Below are 22,466 nucleotides of genomic sequence, written 5' to 3'. Positions count from 1 at the left end.
GTTGATTACCCCCAAAACCCCTGACACCGAACCCTATGTGAGAACAACACTTGCAGATTCCAACTCGCATTGAATACTATTTCTTATCAATTTCCTATTAACAGTAGAGATTGCTGCACTTATTATTTCTTCCAAAGAAGACTACAGATGTCCCCAATGATAACACATACATAAACGCAAGCCAAAATAATCAACGGTCTGCTCATCAGAGAGGCTCTGAGCCAGCGTTCCTGTACACTCCAGGGTACAAATGTCCCTCTAGAGTAAAAGGCATGAGTCTCTAAGTGTGAAATCTGAAACCACAGAGTTGCCTCATCCTGTGCCCATAAAGTAAGCGAACACGTGGTACACGCAAATGGCATATACTACCTTCATGACTTTTTAAGGATCTTTCTTCAGAGGGACCTAAAAATTGCCTATTTAGCCATGTATGCAAGGGATGAATTTGGGCTCTCTTATGACTCTAATAATCAATATAATCAATTAAAATGTATAATAAGTTAATATCAAATACATTTCTAACCAACTACAACGTAAAAGAAAACCAATTAACATCTGTTCACCAGTCTTAATTTAATACATGTTTTGGCCTGAGGAAAAATAAATATATTCCTAAGAGCAGCTGTATGTATTTTACGTTTTGGTGGCAGAAGCTATTTCACAGAAGCTTGAGGTATTAATCATAGAAGGAGGCCAAGCTTCCGACCACCCCTTGGTTTTTTCAGGACTTACTAAATAACAAAGAAATGGGGTTTATTCTAGGATATTTCACCACTGTTTTATATCACAGATGTCCTCGTTTTTTTAAAGTGCTAAAATACAGTTATATTAAAAACGAATTTTAATGTTCTGGGAAAGTAGTACAGATATTTCTGGCAGGGAGAAAGGTATAAACATTTAGCTTAAGAGGGAGAACACCAACAATTATTAAGCATCTATTATGTGCCAGGGACTGGGCTTCTTGTTCTTATTCCCATTTTCTCACAGGAACTCTGCAGGGAGGGAACATCATCCCCATTTTCTTCAGGTAGGAAAAGCCAGGCTCAAAGAGCCTAGGTAGCTTAGCAAGCTCACCCAGCTAGACCTGGCAGAGCCATGAGCGCTCAGGTAAGTCTGCCTCCAAAGCCTAGGGTTTCTTCCATTATGATGAGATGCCTCCATATGTGATATCAAGGATGAAAATATTTAAAATTTCATTTGGTGCTTATTCTTTAGGGACATAGAGCCTCGTAAACTCACCCCAATAAGAAACCAAAAGGAGACTCTTTATTAAGACTTGTTAATGAGATTTTGAAATGAAACGCATACACCAGATGGTGAAGCCTTTTCTCTGATCCCCACATAAAATCACTTGAGGGCATTTAAGAAACTTCGGCCTCTCCGAAGGTGACTATCCACCCATACATGGACCAAACACAAATTTCTGGGAGCATCTACTATGGTATCTATGTATAACAGCTTCAACAAGAATCTAACTTTCCAGCGTAGGGTACCATGAAGATACTCTGAGCCTTTAGCTGATTAATCTAAGTGCAATTATATCCCTATTTGCTTAAGTCTAAGAAAAATAGCCCAAACTCCCTCTAGGAGAGCCCATGCCATGGCAGTGTGGCTATCTGGAGCCTACAAGTATTGCCCCAAAGTATCCAAATGGCCCTTGATCCTCCAAACACTAAGCCAGGGAGTCATGAAATCAACCAGATCTTTACATGCCGCTCCTCGACTCGGTGCTCCCTAACAGCATTGTCCAAGGTCCCTGAAACATTCTGCTGTGCCTCTTGGTGGGGACACATATATGTATGTTATCATTTTTACAGAGGAAAAGAAAAATGAATTATTTATGTGAGTTAGAATCTTGAGATCCCTAAGTAGTCTAAAACACCCATGCCCTTTTTTGCCTTGGAGGGAAACAAGATGTGATGTGCGTGTGACAGAGGCATGCGGATACATAAAACAGATCTTTTCTAACTCTTTACTCTTCCTTTGCTTATTGAAGAACCTTAGGAAATAAACTATGACTTATATGTGGGGGGATCTAGAACACTAATAAGGTAGGTAATCTGAGTGCCTGGGCAACACTCTTTTATTGACAAAGAACAGTTGAGATTTTGGAAATTTAAGAAATACGAATTAAAAACCATCTACATTTTTAAAAATCACAAAATTACCATTCAAAGAAAAACACTATAACTTTGAAAAAAAAAGCAAGAAGAAAGGGGTGAAAAATTTCAAATCAGTTTTACACTCCAAAATTCATGTACTCTTCAGTGAACCATTTTTAGTCTAAAGGTAAACTATTTATTTGTAAATAGACTATATTCCCTCCCATCATCATTTTTTCCCCCCAACTCACTACTTAAGTACAGTAGGTAAGGGTTCTAACATTCAATACCCTCCCTGAGGAAATCACAAACACCTCACGTTGGCCAGCGCTCCCCAAGGGCTTTTATCGTCATATTTGCCCTGACTGAAAAATATCCATCTCTTCTCCCAAACCGAAATGACCTCTTCCTCCTCTCTGGTTTTCCCAGAATAATGCTAGAACAAATTATTTCAATTTGTAGAAATAGTTCAATCTGTTGGGTAAAGAATGAATGACCAAGAAGTTCTTTAGTAACTTGAAAGATTTTATAGATGCTAAATGAGGACCATAATGTGGGAGTAAGTAAGAAAATTAAAAATTGAAATTTAGTAAGAGTCTTAAAATGTTAGTAGGGATGGTTTTGCTGCATTCAAGAAGGGACTATATAATGTATCATCCGAACTGGGACAGGCCAGGAGAACAGGGGCAAAGTGAGACCATGCCTGGCAAATTGTGACTTATGGTCACCTTTGTCATACATAATCTACTTATCTGTTATTTTCTGAAAACTATCTAAGCTTTATTTGATTTTTTTTAAAAATCAGTTCCTAGCACTGTGCCTGGCATATAGTAAGTGCTCAATAAATATCCATTGAGGAAATCTAAGATTTAATTTAGTTTATCTGTTAAACAAGAGTTCCAGAGGTAAACTGAGATTTATATTTCAGGATAAACTAGTTTACCAAGTGCTTTCCAATTGCCCCATATTTTTAAGTACCATCTTTTGTTTTGAAAACTCACTTTTTAATTTAATTTTTAGCATCTATCATTCTAATGATTTCTTCTTTCTGCCTTCATTAATACCTGGAGAGTAGCTCAATTGCCCCTCTTGATTTATTCTGCTTAACTGCGACAACCAGAGGCAACATTAACTTCACACTTTTGTGGGTGTAAAGGAGGCTGGTTTCTGAGGGAATATCTGTGTCTAGGCAGCAGACACATTGTACTCTGGCTCCAGCTCCCCTGGCTCAGGTACCCAACTCACATGTGCTAAGAGAGCGAGCCACAGTTAACTGGGAAATTCTGATAGCCACATGAACCCATCTCTACATTGCTACCCAGGGTAAATTCCTACATGTGGTCTCTCTCGTTTGTTTTTTATACACTTTGCTTTAGGCTTGCCTCTGGGTAAGAAACAGAAATCTATTATATTTTCTAAAATTTCCACTTTCTAAAAACTTTTTAAAAAGCTGTGCTGTTCAATACTGACTCATCTTCCTGGTCTTTATAAGAACAATTCTCTCTCTTAGTGCTTGATTTTTAATTAGACAAGAGAAGCATCTGAGCTCAAAGAGATGTAGACTCAAAACCTCTTGCATAATTTGAAATGAATACATCCAGTAAGTTAAAAAAATTTTTGATAAATCATCCTCAAAGATAATTTTCCATCTTCTGGGTCTTGTTCTCTTCATTAGTTCACTCCCTCAGTCAACTGAGAAAATGTGAGGGGCTCTTTCTAAAGGAGAATTGGTTATAACTCCAATTAGCAGACAGTAAGCATTACAATCAGCAGCATTTCAGGATCATGGATCTTCTACCCACTCAATTCACTAGTAATGATTTTTTTCAAATCCTTATTTAGTAACTTTCCAATAATGTTTAAGGGTTGCAAGCAGAGAGACAAGTTGTGCCTGAAAAACCACAGCCAGGTTTTGTGACTCTGTTTCTGAAAATGCTGATTTAGGAATAATAATAAAAGTCACCCAATGAAAACCAGTGGGTAATGTTTTATGAGTCAACTAGCAAAAAGGGTTTTGCTTGTGACTACTGGTTTGGAAGGTACTGAGTAATGGTGCCCAAGGTTAAACAACAAATGGCGTGAACTCCAAGTTTTGGTCGTCACATTATACCGGTGTATTTTGATTGCAGACAATAGATACACAGAAAATTCTATAATTAAAAGAGGTCTTGTTGACCAGTTATGCTTAATTCTTTTATAAAGCTTTCCATCAAATATAACTTGGTTGGCAATCGATTAACAGTAACATTAACTGCTGGAACAAACTCATTCATTTTGAAATAAACACACCTCATACAATAATGAACCTTTACAATATATTCTGTTAACATGCCCATAAAGGAGGAATATAACGTATTGATTGGTTGAGTATACATACACGTTCATTAAATTCCTGATATTGGAGAATATTAAAGAAAAATAAGAATGGTGAAAAGGACAGCAAAGATATATATACACATTTCCATTTATTTGAATGAATATATAGATCATATAACCTTTTGACTTTAAATACCTGATGAACAAAATATTTTGTCTATTTTTTTAAAAAGTAAAATCAATGGTAGATGCAAATTGTATTCTGTTCAAATTACATTATCATCTGAACAATAAATGCCCTACAGCAAACATAAGCTACCTGAAAAATATTTTTAAATTTGATAGTTTAATTCAAGTTTTTAAAAAAACAAAAACCTCGCCTGCTCTCTGTACAAGTGTCAAGAAAAATTGATAGAAAAATTGATTGCTTTCAGAAAAGTCTCCAAACTTTCCTTTGTTGAAAGAACTAACTATTAAAGAAATTGCCTATATGACAGTATTTCATAACTGAAATATTTTCAAAGCTTGTATATGCCATTAAGGATATTTTCACCAATGTATAGAAAATGTTACCCATTAAATTGGCAGTGAAACGAGTTGACTTACATTCACATCTGAGATGTGTGCTCTTTTTTATTCTAATGCTTCTTGGGTTTATGTTGTGGGTTGGCTATCTGATACAGAAACCTATAAGTAATTTAATGCAAAACATGCATTCTTCGCTAGCCCAGGCAAAGCAGTAGAGATGAAGTCTTATGACATGCATGCACAAGACCTATGCTCAAAAAAAACACCTTCTCCGTACCGGAAAGAAAATAGAGATGATGCGTTCTGTTGAGAATTTAGGAAGAACCAGTGAGTGGGATGTGATGAGAAAGGCATGTTTCATAACCACAGTTTTCATTGTCTTGCATTGGCCTGTGAGTCAGCATGCCATGCGTTCCTCTACTAATGAGGTGAGTTATCGCAGAGAGAAGCGAGAGCTCAGGAATAGATGGGTTCAAAACTGGGACTGAGATGAAGGTACACGAACTGGCCTATGTTCCCAAGCCCAGGCCATGAACGTCCGCTGGTTTCTATACCATACACGTATATGATGAAAATCATGAGGCAATCAAAGGGGACAACTTTCAGAAATAAATTCCGTTAAAGTGAACATGGTCAATGCATTCATGACTCTGTGTTACAGTCTCAAACATAAACCAAGTGAGTAACAGTGAAATGAAGACTATAATAATTACCAGCTAGAGGGGAATAACCTGCTTCTCATTCTAATGTTCAAAGAATAATGTCAACTTTACTTAAAGAAAAAAAAAAAAAAAAAGAAAGTAAAAGGAATGACAGACAGCAGGGGTGTTACCATTATGTTGTCAAAGTCTTCCAGAAGGGAGACAGCAGAGTTACAGAAGTCCTACAGAAAGGGGACAGCAAGAAAACGGCAGACAATACAGATAAGATTGTTTAGCCTAATGATGTGGGTAGCCAAAATACACAAGAATTAGTTCATTTTAAAACAATGTTTCAGGGAGTCAAGACTTAAAAACCCAGGCCCTAAGAGTTCATATTAATTTATATGCCAAACAATATCACCATAGGCTGGGACACAGATAAATAATATGGCAATAGTCATATAATGGAATAGCACATCCTGGAGGTTAAACAGGGACACACAAGAAGTAGGGGAGCTATCAGACCCAGATAACTTCCCGAAACTAAGGGATGTTGGCACCTCGGTGTAAGCAAAAGAGCGCCCAAGTCCTTCCCAGCCCAGAGCCGGGGGAGAAGCGCTCAGGACATCTGGGTCACATGAAACACACAAGACATTAAGTGAACAAGTCATATATTATTGGAGGATGTCATTAGATAGCTCCATCCCCAGTAAATGCAAATGAAAACAGAGCATCAGTTTAACCACACATTCAATCAACCAAAATAGACAACAAATATTTATAGTGCCCCTAGTGTTTACATGCTAACAGGGAGTCTGATTTAGAAAAAGGGGACTATATGCTGGGGAAAAATATTCCTGTTTCTCAGGTCAATGATCCCCTTGCTTAATCATCTTTATGAATGAATTCTAAGTGACACTTAGTCTGAGACGTTAAAATTTTTCTGTTCACTGAATTTTAGAAATAGAGATGAGGCAAAAAATTCACAACCTCAATTGAAAAAAATAAAAGTATTTTACTACACTAAGAACGAGAAATCATAGGAGGAATTTCCCAAGCAAATAATATCTGTTCTCACCATTTTAGGGGTAGGTACATAATTCATTGCATCTATTCATTTGTCTTTATATCCAACTGCCACCTTTGTATTAGTGGTTCACTCTCTCAGCCCTCTACCCCTATCTTCTCCCCGTTCATAAACATCAAGCTGTGTACACTATCTACGAGATCACTATAGTTGCACAATCATAATTTCAGCAAACGACAAGGGCGCCTTCCTCATCATTCAAGTAAATAGCGAAATACCAGATATTAAGTAATAAGCAGAGCATCTACTTTCCCGGACATGGTTTCCACCCAAGGAAAAAAATGACAGGGTTTAGGACATATTTACTAGCTCAGTGTTTTTTGTCCTCCTAAGTTCATTTTGTCACTGAGATGTAGGACATATTTACTAGCTCAGTGTTTTTTGTCCTAAGTTCATTTTGTCACTGAGATGTAAGAAAATTGTACTCTCTGAGTAAATACATTAAAGATTCTTGTCAAAACTCAAGATTTGTTTCAACAAGTCTATTTTGTACACCTTTACCAACTAAGAACCAAATTATTTTGAAAATATGCTCAAATTATAGAACCAGGAAAATTACAGAAGGGAAAACTTAAATTGCTGGTAAAGTTATAAAACATGCCTAAACTCACAGGTAATAAGAAAATGCAAGTTAAAATGATGTAACACAACACGATTTCACCTGCTCTGAATGAGGAAATTAAGGTCTGACAATATCAAGGGTTAGTGAGGATGTGGAGGAAAGAAAACGCTCATTTATAACCGATGGGAATCACCACCACTTTGGAAATTAAATCCTCATTTCCACTTCCACATACGTACCCTACAACTCGGCACGTGCAGAAGACACGGACAAAAATGTCTACTGTAGCACGGTTAACAGTAACAAACAATCGGAAATAACTGAAATGATCATCAACAGAATGGATAAATGTTAATACTCATAACGGAAGAGTATCCAACTAGGACAAGCAAATAAATAAAACCAAGTATAACAAAGTAGATATAGTTAAAAATTAGTCAAAATAAAAAAGTTACAAAACAATACAATAATACCTGTGTGAGACTATCATAATGTAAAGTTTCAAATCTGAAAGTAATACTATATAATGTTTATGTCCATGGATGCAAAAATATGTAGTAAAAAATATAAAAGACATTCATAAGAAAGAAAAACATGAAATTCATGATAGTGATTACCTCTTTATCTTTATGAGACAAGGGGCCTCATCCATGTCTGTAAAGTTTTATTTAATAAAAGAATGATCTAGAGCAAATGTGGCCGAACATGATTATTTAATAAAGCTAGGTGGTTAAGTACATTAGCGTTTGCTATATTATTGTCTATTCTTGTACGTTTGAAAAACACTGCTAAAGAGTGAGTAGGAGGGAAAGAGCAAAGGGAAGGAAACAGATATTCCAAGGTGATACCATATCCAGAAGGTAGATCAATTACCAGACCAAAAAGGATGGCTGCTCAACTTAAATGAGCTTCATCAATCCAAGAGGCATGCTTTCAGGATGTTACAGAGACACTTTTGCCAAGGAGCTGACAACTCTGGCAGGCTCTGACTCAGTCAGTGTTCTTTCATTAAGTTACTTAATTCCTTTACTTGGATATACAATGATAGCACCTGCTCCATGGTTAGATAACCAAGTGTTCTTACCGGTAACCACCAGCTATAACTGAGCACATCATTTCCGTCTGTCAGAAATCTTCCTCTTTAATATAATGAAAATCCTTATGGTTCATTATCCGTAGCCAACAATCAATTGCTTTCGTCCAAACGTGTCTCAATCAAATTAAGCGAAACGTATCTTTTATCTTTCACTGGTCTCTCACAATAAACTGTCTAGCACTGATTATTACAAAGAACACAAGATGATTTTGTGCATTGAAAGGGAGAAATCAGGATAAAGCGATATCATAAATCAGGGCACAAGATTAAGTTCTCTTCCTGTGTCAAAACTTAAGGTTCCCTTCAAAAGCCCCTTCTCTAGAATACTGATAAGGTGGGGGGGGGGGCGGGGAGGGGAAGAAAGTACCTTGTGTCAGAAGAAAAATATTAGATATAAGAAAAAGGTGACTGGAAAACAATTAAAGCAGCATTTGGCATTATTATAACCAACATTCTATATTTTATGATAGTTCTCATGGGATATGTGGAAAATAAAATACTACAGTGATATTTTTAACAGTGAAATTGGAATCAGTCCCCCTAAAGTTTGTATCACAGAATTTAGATGGTAGAAACATACTGCTCTAAGAAACCAAAATGGCTATTAGGGAAACTAAACAACATTCAACATTCCTTTTTCTTGGTCTCTTCTACTGGTGGCCACTGAACACCAATCATATTAGGGACAATTAATGTAATTATACAAGTAAAGCATTTGATGTGCTTTTATTCTCTTTTTGTCCTTAACATATTTAAGAAAATAAAGATCATTTTTATGGGACAGGGATTTCCTCTGACATAATGCAACCATAAAATAATGCTAATAAAACAGTAACAGTAAGTATAGCAGCTAACATTTTTTGAGCACATACTATAAGCCAGCCACTGTTCTAAGGGCTGTTACAGACGGTAAATCATTAATTTCACAAGAACCCTGTGGAGTAAATGTTGCATTAGCTCCATTTTATAGATCAGCCTCTGAGGCACAGAAAGGTGACAAAATCACTATACTGGGTCCCATTTAAATAAGGGACACTGAGTAAGGAATGGAGGGGGGGAGAACTTCTACTTTCTCGGATGAAGACTATAACTGAGAAAAATGACAACAAGTTTCCTCACCTAACATCTTTGTGCATGTTAATATGCACTAAAGCTGTAAGAAAATACACCTGATTATAATAACAGTCACTACATCAAATAATTTGGTTAACAATACCTAACAATATCCATGCTATTTAGCACCTGTTTTCTAGACACTATTGATACATTCCTAAGGAAATGTAAGATGGTTCATAACAGAAAATTCCATGACCAACTGAAGCTGATATTCAGTCTCTGCAGCAGAATTAGAATTATTCTATAAGGCTAGATCTTCCTACACACATCAACTCTGTCCATTACATGTAAAGAGGCTAAGGGGACTCTGCAAGGTCTGAGACGTATCCAGAATTCAGGAATTTGTGCCCTCTCTGTCCCATCTAGGTTTTCAAAACAACCATAGCAGAGGTTGCTGTTGGGAGAAGTTTCTGGAAGCACTCAGAGGAAGAGGTACCAGATGAGTTTGTGGATAAAAATCAGGTTGCTAAGGATCAAGGCTACTAAGAATCTCCAGGGTTCTGGAAATAGCTGCTCAAAACATGAATTCATTCAATAAACATCTCATAGATTTCTATCCTCTGCTCAGTAGGTGGAAAGATGATACAAAGTATTATAAGACCCAATGCCTGACCTAAGAAGAGGGGGCCAGCCGGGGGTCACTGTACAACCAGCCTGAGAAGCTAGGGTCACATCCAAGGCTTGGAGCAACTGGTCAGTCTTTAAAAGCAGCTGCTACCAAGATAAGTTTTGAAGGTTAAGTAATTTGAAATTCTCCAACATGTTTGTTACATTTAAGAAAATGGATTCTGTAATTAGAAAATTTGTAGAGTAAGGAGGAAAATGATACCTATTTCATCTTCTCTACAAGAAGCCAAAAACTGAAAGAAAAAAACCCCCACAAGTTTGTATGTAGCTAGAGAGAATCACATTCTGTGTATGCATTTAACCCGAGAAAATGCTATTGCCAAAATTTGAATCAACATTTCTTACTATGAAGGATATAGGTCAGTGCTTACTAGAAGAACAACGAATTGCATCCAGAATCATATATGAAAACACTGTATCAATATCACTTATATTCCATATAATTCTGCCTTTATTCTAGATTTTTAAAGATGACCACGAGGAGAATTTTTTTGGGCCACGATACCATATTTAGCTAGATTCTAGGTATATTCATCCATGATCTACTGGGAGAGAGGAAAGGGGCTACCATTTCCCTCAGAACCTCCTTGGTGCAGGCACTCTAGCAGATGCTTCATACAAATCTCATCTACTCTACGGAGGACCACTCCACCCTGTGACTGCACCACGTATGCATTTCTCTTCCTTTAAAGAATCCTATTTTTCTCAATTATCCAACCCTTCAAGAATGCTGAGGGAGAAAAAAACATGTCTGCTTCTGAAAGCCCTTCAGAAACTCTAAAGCAAGTTTCAACAGTTAAAGAAAGAATATGGGGGAGAAGGAGAGGTGACTGTTATACAGGCACACCTTGGAGATATTGCGGATTTGGTTCTAGATCACCGCAATAAAGCGAATGTCTCGATAAAGAGAGTCACTTGAAGTTTCTGGTTTCCCAGTGCATATAAAGGCTATGTTTAAATTATACTGTAGTCTACTAAGTGTGCAATAGTATTATGTCTTTTAAAAAGTGCATTTTAATTAAAAAAAATACATCATTGCTAAAAAATGCTAACCATCACCTGAGCCTCCAGTGAGTCATAGTAATAACATCCAAGATCACTGATCACAGATCACCATAACAAATATAATAAAAAAAAAGTCTGAAATATTGTAAGTACTACCAAAATGTAACACAGAGACACAAGGTGAGCAAATACTGTTGGAAAAACAGTGCCGAGACTTGCTCAATGCAGGGTTACCACAACCCTTCAATTTGTAAGAAGTGTAGTATCTGTGAAGTGCTACAAAGCAAAAGCACAGTAAAACGAGGTATGCCAGTACAATCACTGTTACGAAGCTGAGCTTTTATTACTTGAAGAAAGAACTCCTGACTTCTCAAAAGGAAAAAAAACAAAAAAAAGAAAGAAAAGAAAAATCCAACATGTGACAGAGTTGCTACAAAAGAATCAGTTAAAAAAAAGAATGCGGGGCTTCCCTGGTGGCGCAGTGGTTGAGAGTCTGCCTGCCAATGCAGGGGACACGGGTTCGAGCCCTAGTCTGGGAAGATCCCACATGCCGCGGAGCAACTAGGCCCGTGAGCCACAACTACTGAGCCTGCACATCTGGAGCCTGTGCTCCGCAACAGGAGAGGCCGCGACAGTGAGAGGCCCGCGCACCGCGATGAAGAGTGGCCCCCACTTGCCACAGCTAGAGAAAGCCCTCGCACAGAAACAAAGACCCAACACAGCCATAAATAAATAAATAAATAAATTTAATACTTGCTACTCTAACTAGCTCCTCTGACATCTCTCTGTATTCACTATAAAAAAAAAAAAAAAGAATGCATTATCAGTTAATTCCTATTGGTACAAGCAGTACAACCCTAGATGGTATGAAAGAACAGAGTCAGGTATTTTTGAGTGTTGTGAATAATGGGGTCCTACAGCGACGTTTTAGGTCGTAAGTCTACCTTCTCCAAACATGCAAGGATATTTCTGAATACATGAAGATTATTCTATTGAATCCCCTTAAAAAATTTTTTTTTTTTGCTTTAGGGGAAATAGCTTGTCATGGCTTGTGTCAGGAAGTGAACTTCTGAGGACAGGTGTTTCACCTATAAATGACACAGTGAGCTCGTGCCCAATTAGAGAAATTCAAAACTGAATCCAGCAGTAATAGTTTGAAAGTGGTCTATTAATAAGTCAAATTGTACCTTGTGATAAAAAGGTAGATAGGAAAAAATAAACATTACTTATTGGAAGGTAAATTTTACTTAGGCTTAAATTACTTTAAAAGGAAACTGAATTCATTCTAGTAGAATAATTATTCGACTTCCAGTAAACTTTTTCTTGATAAGGATTTGAAACAGTGATGTAGCTTATTTTCATTCATCCCCAAGATGAGCTAAAATCCCACTGAGGTTTTAAATGACTCCAAACATGCTGCTTATTTAGAGAAAAATCAAGGCTTCTTAAGTATTTTAATCACATCTTCATCACTTCTGTGTAAGAAGTAACTTAGGCCCGTGTTTCCTGACACCCAGGGAGTTTGAGTGATCAAAAATCTCTGAGAGGTCAGGGGGGAGACAAGCATGTAGTGACTGTGGTTTGTATTCTCATGTGGTTCAAACTAGATTCCTCTCTCCTGTCCTTCTTATAACACAGGTTAAAAAAAATAATAAATTAAAAAAAGGAAAAGAACCATTTTTAAGACTGCAAAACTCGCCCTACCGCTCCCATCCCCAAAATCACTAAGTGGACTTCATGCAGAAGTGCCACAAGTTGTACAATGGAGATACGGCTAGAAAGTTACTCAAAACACAAAGAATATTTTTAAAAGCATTAGAATTCCTTGCTAATTTGAAAATCTGCGGTTGTTCTTAGAGCAGGATACACTTGTAGACTGGCTACTTCCTTTGAAGGTCATAAAGTACCTCACTCACAGGGTTGCTGTGAGATCTAAGACAATCAATACATTAAAGTTCTCGGAAGTGTTTTGGCAAAAAGTAAGTGCTCTCATCGTGTTAGCGGCTATCATCAGCATCACCACAGTGCAATTGTTCTAAGAAAAACTGGAAAACACAAAAAGTATACAGAAACTGGAAGAAGAAGTCACATTCTCACCTCCCTCTTTTTACTTTAACATATTTGTACAGATTGGTGGGTTATTTATGAGTCTATACTAAGTTTCGTGTGACTTCCACCAATGTTAAACAATCACTATCATTTTAAAATTCATAGAAAATCCGGTTATAGGGCATAAAAATAGAAATAATATAAATCAAGAGTTAAAGATATCCATATACTGACTGTCACTTGCAGTGTATTCTTTGCCTACTGTAGGTCTTGTGAAGTATATACTAAAAACAGAGTCTGTGCAGTACAGGGCACTGTAGGAGAAAACCTAGGAAACATCAGGGCTTCAGAGCTACAACCACAAAGTTATACATCAAATAATAATACGTGAAAGTAGAGCTAAAAGGAGTACGGAATATGGTGATAATTATAATAGGGAATGAGCGCTCAGAGCAGGTCACTTCAAGGATAAAAGTCCTGCAGCTTCCAAGTGACTAGAAAATCATTAGGTCTTCTTTTTGTTTTAAGGCATACTTTTAATGAACCTAAGACATTTCAAGTTCTTATTTGATCCATGATAACAGTAAACTACAAGGGGGGAGAAGTACGTATCAACCTGTACAAGAGAGATACACGTGCACTCGCGCAGGTAAGCAGGGATGCACGTGCAGCCAGAATCTGTCACGTCCCCACTCTCATCCCTAGCTAGAGGAACTAACGAAACGTGGCGGAGGAGGACACTGCTGATCTGGACAAACCTGTTGGAAAGGCCGCGTCTGGGCTTGCCTGAGAAGCCGCTGTTGCTGCTGCTGCTGCAGAAGCTTCATCTGTATCAACTGCTGCTGCGACGTGATGGCGTGAAGGGAGGGCGGCTGCATCCCGGCCCCCGAGCGCCGCTGCAGCATGTTGGACAGAGCTTGCTTGGTGTTGGTGGGGACAAAGGAGCCCGCGGGCTCCAACCTGGAACCACCTACAAAAGCAACCAGAAGCAAGCGCTTTCTGCGCATGTTAATGCAACAGGTCTTCCTTATTTTTATTAAAACACAGAAGTCTCACCTCCTGAGCCTCACTTGAGGAGCTTAATGGGAAGTAGGGCACTGCCCCACCCTGTACAAATATCAAAGATCCCTAAGAGTTGCACAAATTCCAAACGATGGGGAGGGTGACGTCCAGTGAATGATAATATCTGAATGACTTCACAGAGGGCCCACTCTGGTTGGTAAAGTGAAACGCCCGAGATGCAGAGTCACTGGCACAATTTCAGAATCATGTGGGTTTTAAATTATGCGAGGTAGGGCTTCCCTGGTGGCACAGTGGTTGAGAATCTGCCTGCCAATACAGGGGACACGGGTTCGAGCCCTGGTCTGGGAAGATCCCACATGCCGCGGAGCAACTAGGCCCGTGCGCCACAACTACTGAGCCTGCGCGTCTGGAGCCTGTGCTCCGCAACAATAGAGGCCGCGATAGTGAGAGGCCCGCGCACCGCGATGAAGAGTGGCCCCCGCTTGGCGCAACTAGAGAGAAAGCCCTCACACAGAAACGAAGACCCAACACAGCCATAAATAAATAATAAATAAATAAATAAATAAAATTTAAAAAAAAAAATTATGCGAGGCGCCCCAGGGACACGTCACTTGCACAAAATGTATGGCCTTCGTGGGGTATTTTGTCAAGTGTGCTAAGCCAGGCATGGAGACACTTTTGTAATTTTAAACCCTTTTGAAGTTCATGGTATTTAAGCTTCTTTACCACAGCAAAATAAAAATGCCTGTTTTTCGGTGGAGAAGCATGACAATACTTTAAAAACCTGAAATGCTCGGAAACTTCAAATACCGTGATTCTAAAGACAAAACACATCTTTTTTGAAGGGTAGAAGTCAAATAAACAAGAAACATTAATTATAGCTTAAAAAAGCAAATGAAAACCTTAACATATTTGCATATATAATCTGCCAAATGCCTTGAAGAGGAAAAAAAAAATTTCAACATTTACTGGCTTCAAGTAGGGGCCAATCCTTCACTCACCAGATAGTTTATATTCTTTAATGTATGTGAATAAGAAAACTTCTATATAAATACCTTACAAATGTTATATTTTTTCTTTAAACCAACTTGTATGATGGAAACAAACATTTCAACACTGATCACTGGAAAAACCCACATTCTTTTTAAGACTCAGCGTCACAATAGCAATATGATTTAAGAAGTCATTCAGCAGCATTTGAAGAACATTTGGAAAAAAGTGGGAGGTCAATTTGAGTAGCATGACAAGGTAACTTTTGTTGAAGCAAGAATTGGAAATATACTAATACAACTTTATTGACTCATTTTATAAGTAAGGGACATTCTTTTTAAAGATTAGACTATGATCTACTTTCTTCTAATTTTCCTCACTTTTCTATAATCTTATACCTCTGAGTCAGCTAAAGAAATAAGATATAATAAATACGCTGAAGCCCTCTGTATAGTCTTACCTAATTAATTTTCTCCCCATCTCTCACCAAATGCTCTTTATTATTCACATGCATTTCCTTATAACTTTACCATCCTGGAGTGTATACATGAGAAAGAGAGAGATTGCTAAAGATGTGTGTGTGTGTGTGTGTGTGTGTGTTTGTGTTTGTGGGGGGGGGAGGGCACAGTTTTGCATTTTTAAGAATGTATGAATGCAAGCAGACGATACATACTCTTCCTCAACTCCATAGGATTTAAAACTTTATGAAAATCTAATTCACACACATAAAATCCTCATAATTAATTGTTTTCTTCAATTTTTTTCCTTACATGTCGTGATACCTAAGACTTACCTAATACCTAAAGTTCCTCAACTTATAAACACCTTTAATAGTATTCTAGAGGGAAAAGGGTATGTGCCTTTTAAAATACTTAGTCTTCAATTTATAGACAGTCCTTGTGTTTGATCTCAATATCTAAAAAGTTTAAAAATGCTTAAATTCACAAGGACTTTGGAATTAAAAAGAGAAAGCCAAAAGAGAGGATGAGCGTTTATTATTTTCCACATTTACCACTGCCTAGTTTGTTCTTTCTTTTGTCATCTACATTCTGTTCACTCAATAACCTATTTTTAATACCCCACTACAAGCCAGACGCCGCTCTAAGTTCTGGGCATACTATAGTGAGCCATCAGAAAAAATACCTGCCCTCATGGAGCTTACCTTCTGGAGAAGGCAGATAATAAACCAGGAAGTAAGTAAAATATAGATGGAGTCTATAAACAAGTGCCAATGCTAGAAAGAAACTGAAGGAAGAGGAGGGGAACAGAGGGGGCGGGGAAAGGGTGTGGTTTACAGTTTAAAACAGGGTGGTCAGTGCACGCCTCAACCCAAAGGAAGCAGGCAGTGAGCAGGCAGATATCTGAGGGAGTTCACTCTAGGCAGGGGCCAGCATGTGCAAAAGCCCTGAGGTGGGATATGTCAAGATCACTTACTGAACCTGTCTGTTGTGTCAGGCTATCTTCTAAATGCTATATTTTTTAAAACTCACTTTAAATTATATATGTGTGTTCGTCTTTGTACGTAATATAAAACTTATTTCATCCTTCAAAGAAAGAATGAGCATTTTCATCCATTTTGCTTACTGCAATACCCTAACAACAAAAACTGGGTCTGGCACATGATGAATGAAGCTCAGTACATTTTGTTGAATGGATAATTGAATCACCCACACTATGAGGGTATATGTTAGCATATCCACTTTACAGATGATCAGACTGAGGCACAGAGAAGCTAAGACATGGCGGAGATGATACAGTGAGAGGGTGGCAGAGCCAGAGTTGAAGCGGAACTGTAAGTCCCAGACCAGCTCTCTTAACCACTGATTTAGAGGACAAACTATGGATTCTCCCCTACTGTAAGCCAAGAATCAAAATGTCATACTCCAATTACAATAAAAATCACAATATAATACAGAACACAATAAGGAAAAATTATTATTTGTTAGAATGTCACATCCTAACAAAATGCAGGTTGAGATCTCAAAATAAACTGTTTCACAGAAACAGGCAAACTTTCATTTAGAAAAATAAAATTAAATTCATTTCTAATTAAGAGACTTTTTCTAATTCAGAAAATCTTTATTCTAGATATAAAATCTACTTGGGCTTGAATCAAAGCAATACTAACATTTACTGTGAATATGGTAGGATTTCTTACTGATATCTATTTGCTGTACCAGATTTCTGAGATCCTTCATGGTATACACAATTTAAAAGTTATAACATGAGGAAACAATAAAAGACACTACAACAGTGTCTAATCTTTCAAAATGCTGATAAGAATTATATCTGATAAAAGCACACGCAAATTTCACAACACAAAACTTTATCAACTTTATATCTTACAGCTGAGATGTGCATCAGTGGCTAATTTCCTTCTGACATTGGATGAAAATTCCAAAAGCGGCACATAAACTAGTCACTGAAACTGAAATTTTAGAAGAAGGAAAAAACATCTTGAGTGGAGGGAATTACAGACATGTCCACTGAGCGCTCACTTCTGAAAATGTGCAAGTTGTGTGGAGGTTTCAGTTTAAAAGCAAAGAGAACCCCACGCTATTTCTCACCTCGGAGTCGCCTGACTACGCCCCGCCTTCACATACCTGGAGTGAGAGCTTGGCTCTGAAGGAAAAGGCTGGGCTGCTGGGGCTGACCCAAGAGGTTGTAGCCCCACAAGGTGGACTGCGGGTGATGCATCATCTGGGAGGAGACGGGTGAGTAGTTGGGAGGCACTCGGTACATGTTGCTCTGTGCATACTCCTTCAACACAGGGTTAAAGAAAAAAAAAGTGACTTAACTCCACACCCCACAAAGATAATTAACGCAAATTCCTCCTATCACGTTATTTGAGAGAGCTCCTATCCCAGCAGTCAGCATATTCCCTGCAAAACACTCATTTAAATTAAAACTCTTCCTTGACTTAAAATGTACTTGGCCACAGTAGGGGAAGATGGAAAAGGATCTTTGCTGCACTCTGTGTTTAAAATACTAACAGCACATTTAGAACACTAGTATTGACCATCACCCACAGCCGAGAAAGCGTCTTTAGTGGCTGAATCTCCCGCTCATTGCATCTTACAAAGGCTTTCCTGATACCTTGTACCTGGATGAGAATTAGCCAGAAAGGCCCACAGTACTTCAGAACCAGTCTCCAGCCTAGACAGTGTCTTAGTTCCAACTTTCAGTACAGCACTCTAAAGAAGGAGACTCCCCTTCCATCTTGTCCCCTTCCGCCCCCCACCACACTTCTTGCCCAGGGCTTTCTCTTCCTTAGAGCAACTGCGAAGCTTCTAAGGATCACACCTGAATGTCTCAATTCCTCCTTCTCTAGCCCTGAAGGATGAAGGAAAAATAAAAGCTCAGTTCCCTGCAATATACCCGATTGAGAAGAGGCAGCTTCAGGAAAAGTATGGGAGAAAGGGACATGACCAGGACGCACTTGAGGAATGAGATGCGTCTGAGGTCTTTTAAAGCATCTGAAAAGAACAGAAATCCATCCATGTGGATAGACAGGCTAGGAGACCCAGACTCAGGGGAGTGGCAGTCTGAACCTTATTAAAACAGTCTGGACCTTTTTCAAAACAGAGGGATATTGGTAGGAAGGCTACACGAGAAGAGGGCACTGACATTCAAGTGGTATCCAAAAGCGATGGTGGTCATTTCTAGAATAATATTAATCACCAAGCTATCAGCTAGGAAAAAATGTTTTGGTTTTGACACAGGTGAACAATAATTAGTCATGATGACTGAACAACAAATTGTGAATATTTCTTCCACTGGACAATAAGAATGCTCTCGAATTTTATAGAAAAATGTCACAAATTCCCTCTCAAATATTTTCAGGTGAGTTTAAATGGAAAGCTATTTTACATGTTAATTCTATAAAATTATTTCTAAATTACCACCTCATAGATTTCTGTTTTTTTTTCAGAAAAGGTTGCTCTAGGTAGGGAAGGCTAACAGGGAAACAAGAAGTAAAAGTGTTTTAAATTATGTTTATTTCTTATAAAGTCTGAAAATATGGTAAAGAAGTAGAATATAAAGGAGAGTAAGATGGAATGGTAAACTACAAAATCTCAGAATCATCCTATTAGATATATTAGATGGGGTTTTATCTAGGGAAAACAAAGAGTGTTCTATGTTAATTTACTACAGATATCAACTGCCCAAAATACAAAAAATATTTTAGACGCCTCCTAATAAAAATATTTTATATTTGAGATTTTATAGGTCAAAAAATTCAAGTTTCAAATTTGAGAAACTGTGAGACAGTGAAATATTAATATTATTCACAATCGAAGCCTAAAATTAAACAAAGTTATGAAAAGTAGAGGAGGTTCTGTTGATAACATCTGAGCTGCTAGGACAGCTTACAAATAGGCTTATACCGCGCTTAGGAATGTTTCTTAGGGATGTAATTCAGGGACTAGTCAATCTTCTATGAGATGCTAACGCGCCCAAGACCTCTCTCTACTTCCCGTACTCACATCAACTCTCGAGCTGGATTTCGTCTTGCGCTTCCTTCCCTTTGTCTTCTTCTCTTCATCTGTTGTGGTTTTTCCTTGATCTGACAGCTCAGCTGATTTCCTCTCCGGTTCCTGAGAGATGGGAGATGTAGGCTCTTCCTCTTCCTCCTCAGGGGGCAGGGGCAGCGGCTCGAGGTAGTAACTTCGGGGCTTGGGCATGGGGTGTGTGTGATACAGCAGGAGGTGATGTTGTTCCTCGTACTTGATCACCTTCCGGTCTACTCGGACAGTCCCGAACCAGGCCCAGGACAGAGGAGCTGGGTTCTTCTGACCCTCAAACAAATCCCATGGGGACACCTTTTGCTTCGTGGACACCTGGAGACCCTGTGGCGAAATAATGCGCTATGACCACATGCTCAGGTCTTTGCCTGATTCGGAGGCCAGGCTTGCTTAGGACATGGATTCAGAGCACATTCTGCCTCGTGGGGGCCTAAGAGAACTCTAGCACACGGCAGACGGGCTAAGTGATGAGTCCGGGCTGACGCTAGATCACTCAGAGCAGCGGCTACAATGCAGACCTTTAACTCCAGTTCTACGGTCCTTTATACCACACTGTTCAGGCTCTGACACCAGACAGTACAGTATATTTTACTGTAAATGGCATTTTTTTCCATTAAGTTTTTTTTTTTAGCAAAAAAAAAAAAAAAAAATTTCTAAAAAACACTGCAAAGTTGATCTTACTATACTGAACTATAAACCTTTGGAATCTATTGTTTTTAAGATAAAACAAAACTTAGGAGTCAAGTTATAGTCAACCTCTAATTGGGTTGGACTTGATTCAATACAGGCACCTTTCAGGTACTTACTTGGGCAGTCTCTGAATAGTTAAGTAATATTATTACAGAATTAACTTGTACCAACAGGTACAAATAAAGACCTTCAATTCAAGCTTATCTCTACTGAGTGTAGAAGAAGAAATGTTATTCTGTTTCTGAAAATAAAAGTTTCTTATTTTTAACATTAATTGGCACTGACCCTTGGTCCTTTCCCGGACACACCAATCTGAAAAAATTTTTCTTCCAAGTGACCCCAAAAATAACTGCTCAAGTTACTTTGAATAACTTATGAACGCTCCTATTCCTAAACTACACACACTCTTCCACGGTGGCTTCATCCAAAACCAAGGCTCACTTACCATCTGTATTTTGACTGTTTCCTAGTATCTGTCTTGACATTAGACCTCTTTCCTGGGTGCCAAGACCATGTATCCAAATGTGTCACCACTGGAGAGCCCACCAGCACTGCAAACTCAACCTGCCCCTGACTCTAGCCTCTCTCCACAACCGTGCGGGTACCAGCACTCAGGGCGCTCTGATTTACTGCAGCGCTGCATTTTGCCTACAAGCTACAGTCTCTCATGCCTTTGCATAAACACTTCCCCATGCCTGTACCACACTCTGTCTTAACTCCTGGCTAACTCTTAATCCTCCAAAATGATTCAAGTGTCAATTTTCCTAAGGATCCTGTTCTGACTACCTACCCCCATCTGAATGTGATGGCTCCTTCTCAGCCTCCCCGAGCACTCCGTACCATGACACACAAATCTCACCACACTGTAATCATCTACTTCCTCTTAAGGGTAGGAACTTTGTCTTTCATCCCTGTGATCTCAGAAATCTGTGGCTGCTCAATGTTCATTGAAAGAGTAACTGACCACTCTTGGGCTTCCCTGGTGGCGCAGTGGTTGAGAGTCTGCCTGCTAATGCAGGGGACACGGGTTCGAGCCCTGGTCTGGGAAGATCCCGCATGCCGCGGAGCAACTAGGCCCGTGAGCCACAACTACTGAGCCTGCGCGTCTGGAGCCTGTGCTCCGCAACAAGAGAGGCCGCGATAGTGAGAGGCCCGCGCACCGCGATGAAGAGTGGCCCCCACTTGCCGCAACTAGAGGAAGCCCTCGCACAGAAACGAAGACCCAACACAGACAAAAAATAAATAAAATAAATAAATAATAAAGGTGCTAATAATTAAAAAAATTAAAAAATAAATAAATAAAAAAAGAGTAACTGACCACTCTTCTCATATTTTAGAGAACCATGTTTAATATCTTATATAAATCAAGTGTTCATTAAATATTGTTCAGTTGATAAGGAAATAAAGTGCCATCACTTTAAAAAAAATTTGTTTACTCAAAACAGCTTACTACATGAAGACTTTTACCAACAAAAACTTTCTCATCTATTAAACGTATTCTGTTTCCAATTCTGCAGTAAAATCAAACCTGATCTTTGCTTTTTTTTTTTTTTTTTTTACATTAAGGTTTTACTTACTTTTCCCTTGGTGGGCTTCAGAAATTCACTTAAATTCAGGAACAGTTTTAAATGAAGATCTTCAAAGATCATTATCTGTATGATAATGCCAATAACCGTTGCATTTAAATGACAAGGATATGTTTTAAAAAATCAAGAAACAATAAAGTTAAGATGTTTTACATGCCCTATAGGAAGACAAGAAAATGCATTTTGTCTCTGTAAGTTCATGCATTTTTATATATAAGAAACAAACATTTACTCTTGCCTGTTTTTTGTCTATAGAGTCGAATCCAGCAATTTTGTTTCCTTTTGTGTCAATCAAGGAGCCCATAGGTTCACAAGTGATGACATCACATGTCTGTTTTGGCAAAGGTAGCAACTGTCGAACTTTGTCAATACTTTCTGACCGCTTGTCTCCCAGCTCCTTCTAAAAAAAAAAAGAGAGAGAGAAGTAAGACAGAAATTACAATAAAGGCAAAAGTTAACAAGAAGGAAGTTCCATTTCCTTTTTTATAGCTGGAATGTTCTTTAACCTTGAAGACGGTCTAT

General features: G+C 38.4%; 1 protein-coding gene across 1 annotated transcript in view; it reads right to left on the bottom strand.

Annotated features, from left to right (window-relative positions):
- MED12L (mediator complex subunit 12L) overlaps nucleotides 1–22,466 on the bottom strand; it is a 331,114-nt gene that overhangs the window by 26,298 nt on the left and 282,350 nt on the right. The window contains exons 35-38 of the mRNA XM_057545673.1: nucleotides 22,183–22,344; nucleotides 19,630–19,992; nucleotides 17,746–17,902; nucleotides 13,888–14,099 (exon numbers count right to left, since the gene is read on the bottom strand). Of these exons, the coding sequence (XP_057401656.1) occupies nucleotides 13,888–14,099; nucleotides 17,746–17,902; nucleotides 19,630–19,992; nucleotides 22,183–22,344 (894 nt within the window). The remainder of the gene's footprint in view (nucleotides 1–13,887; nucleotides 14,100–17,745; nucleotides 17,903–19,629; nucleotides 19,993–22,182; nucleotides 22,345–22,466) is intronic.

This window comes from Balaenoptera acutorostrata, chromosome 4 (assembly GCF_949987535.1).
Source record: "Balaenoptera acutorostrata chromosome 4, mBalAcu1.1, whole genome shotgun sequence".
Taxonomy (NCBI): domain Eukaryota; kingdom Metazoa; phylum Chordata; class Mammalia; order Artiodactyla; family Balaenopteridae; genus Balaenoptera; species Balaenoptera acutorostrata.
This window is presented reverse-complemented; position numbering and strand designations above follow the sequence as displayed.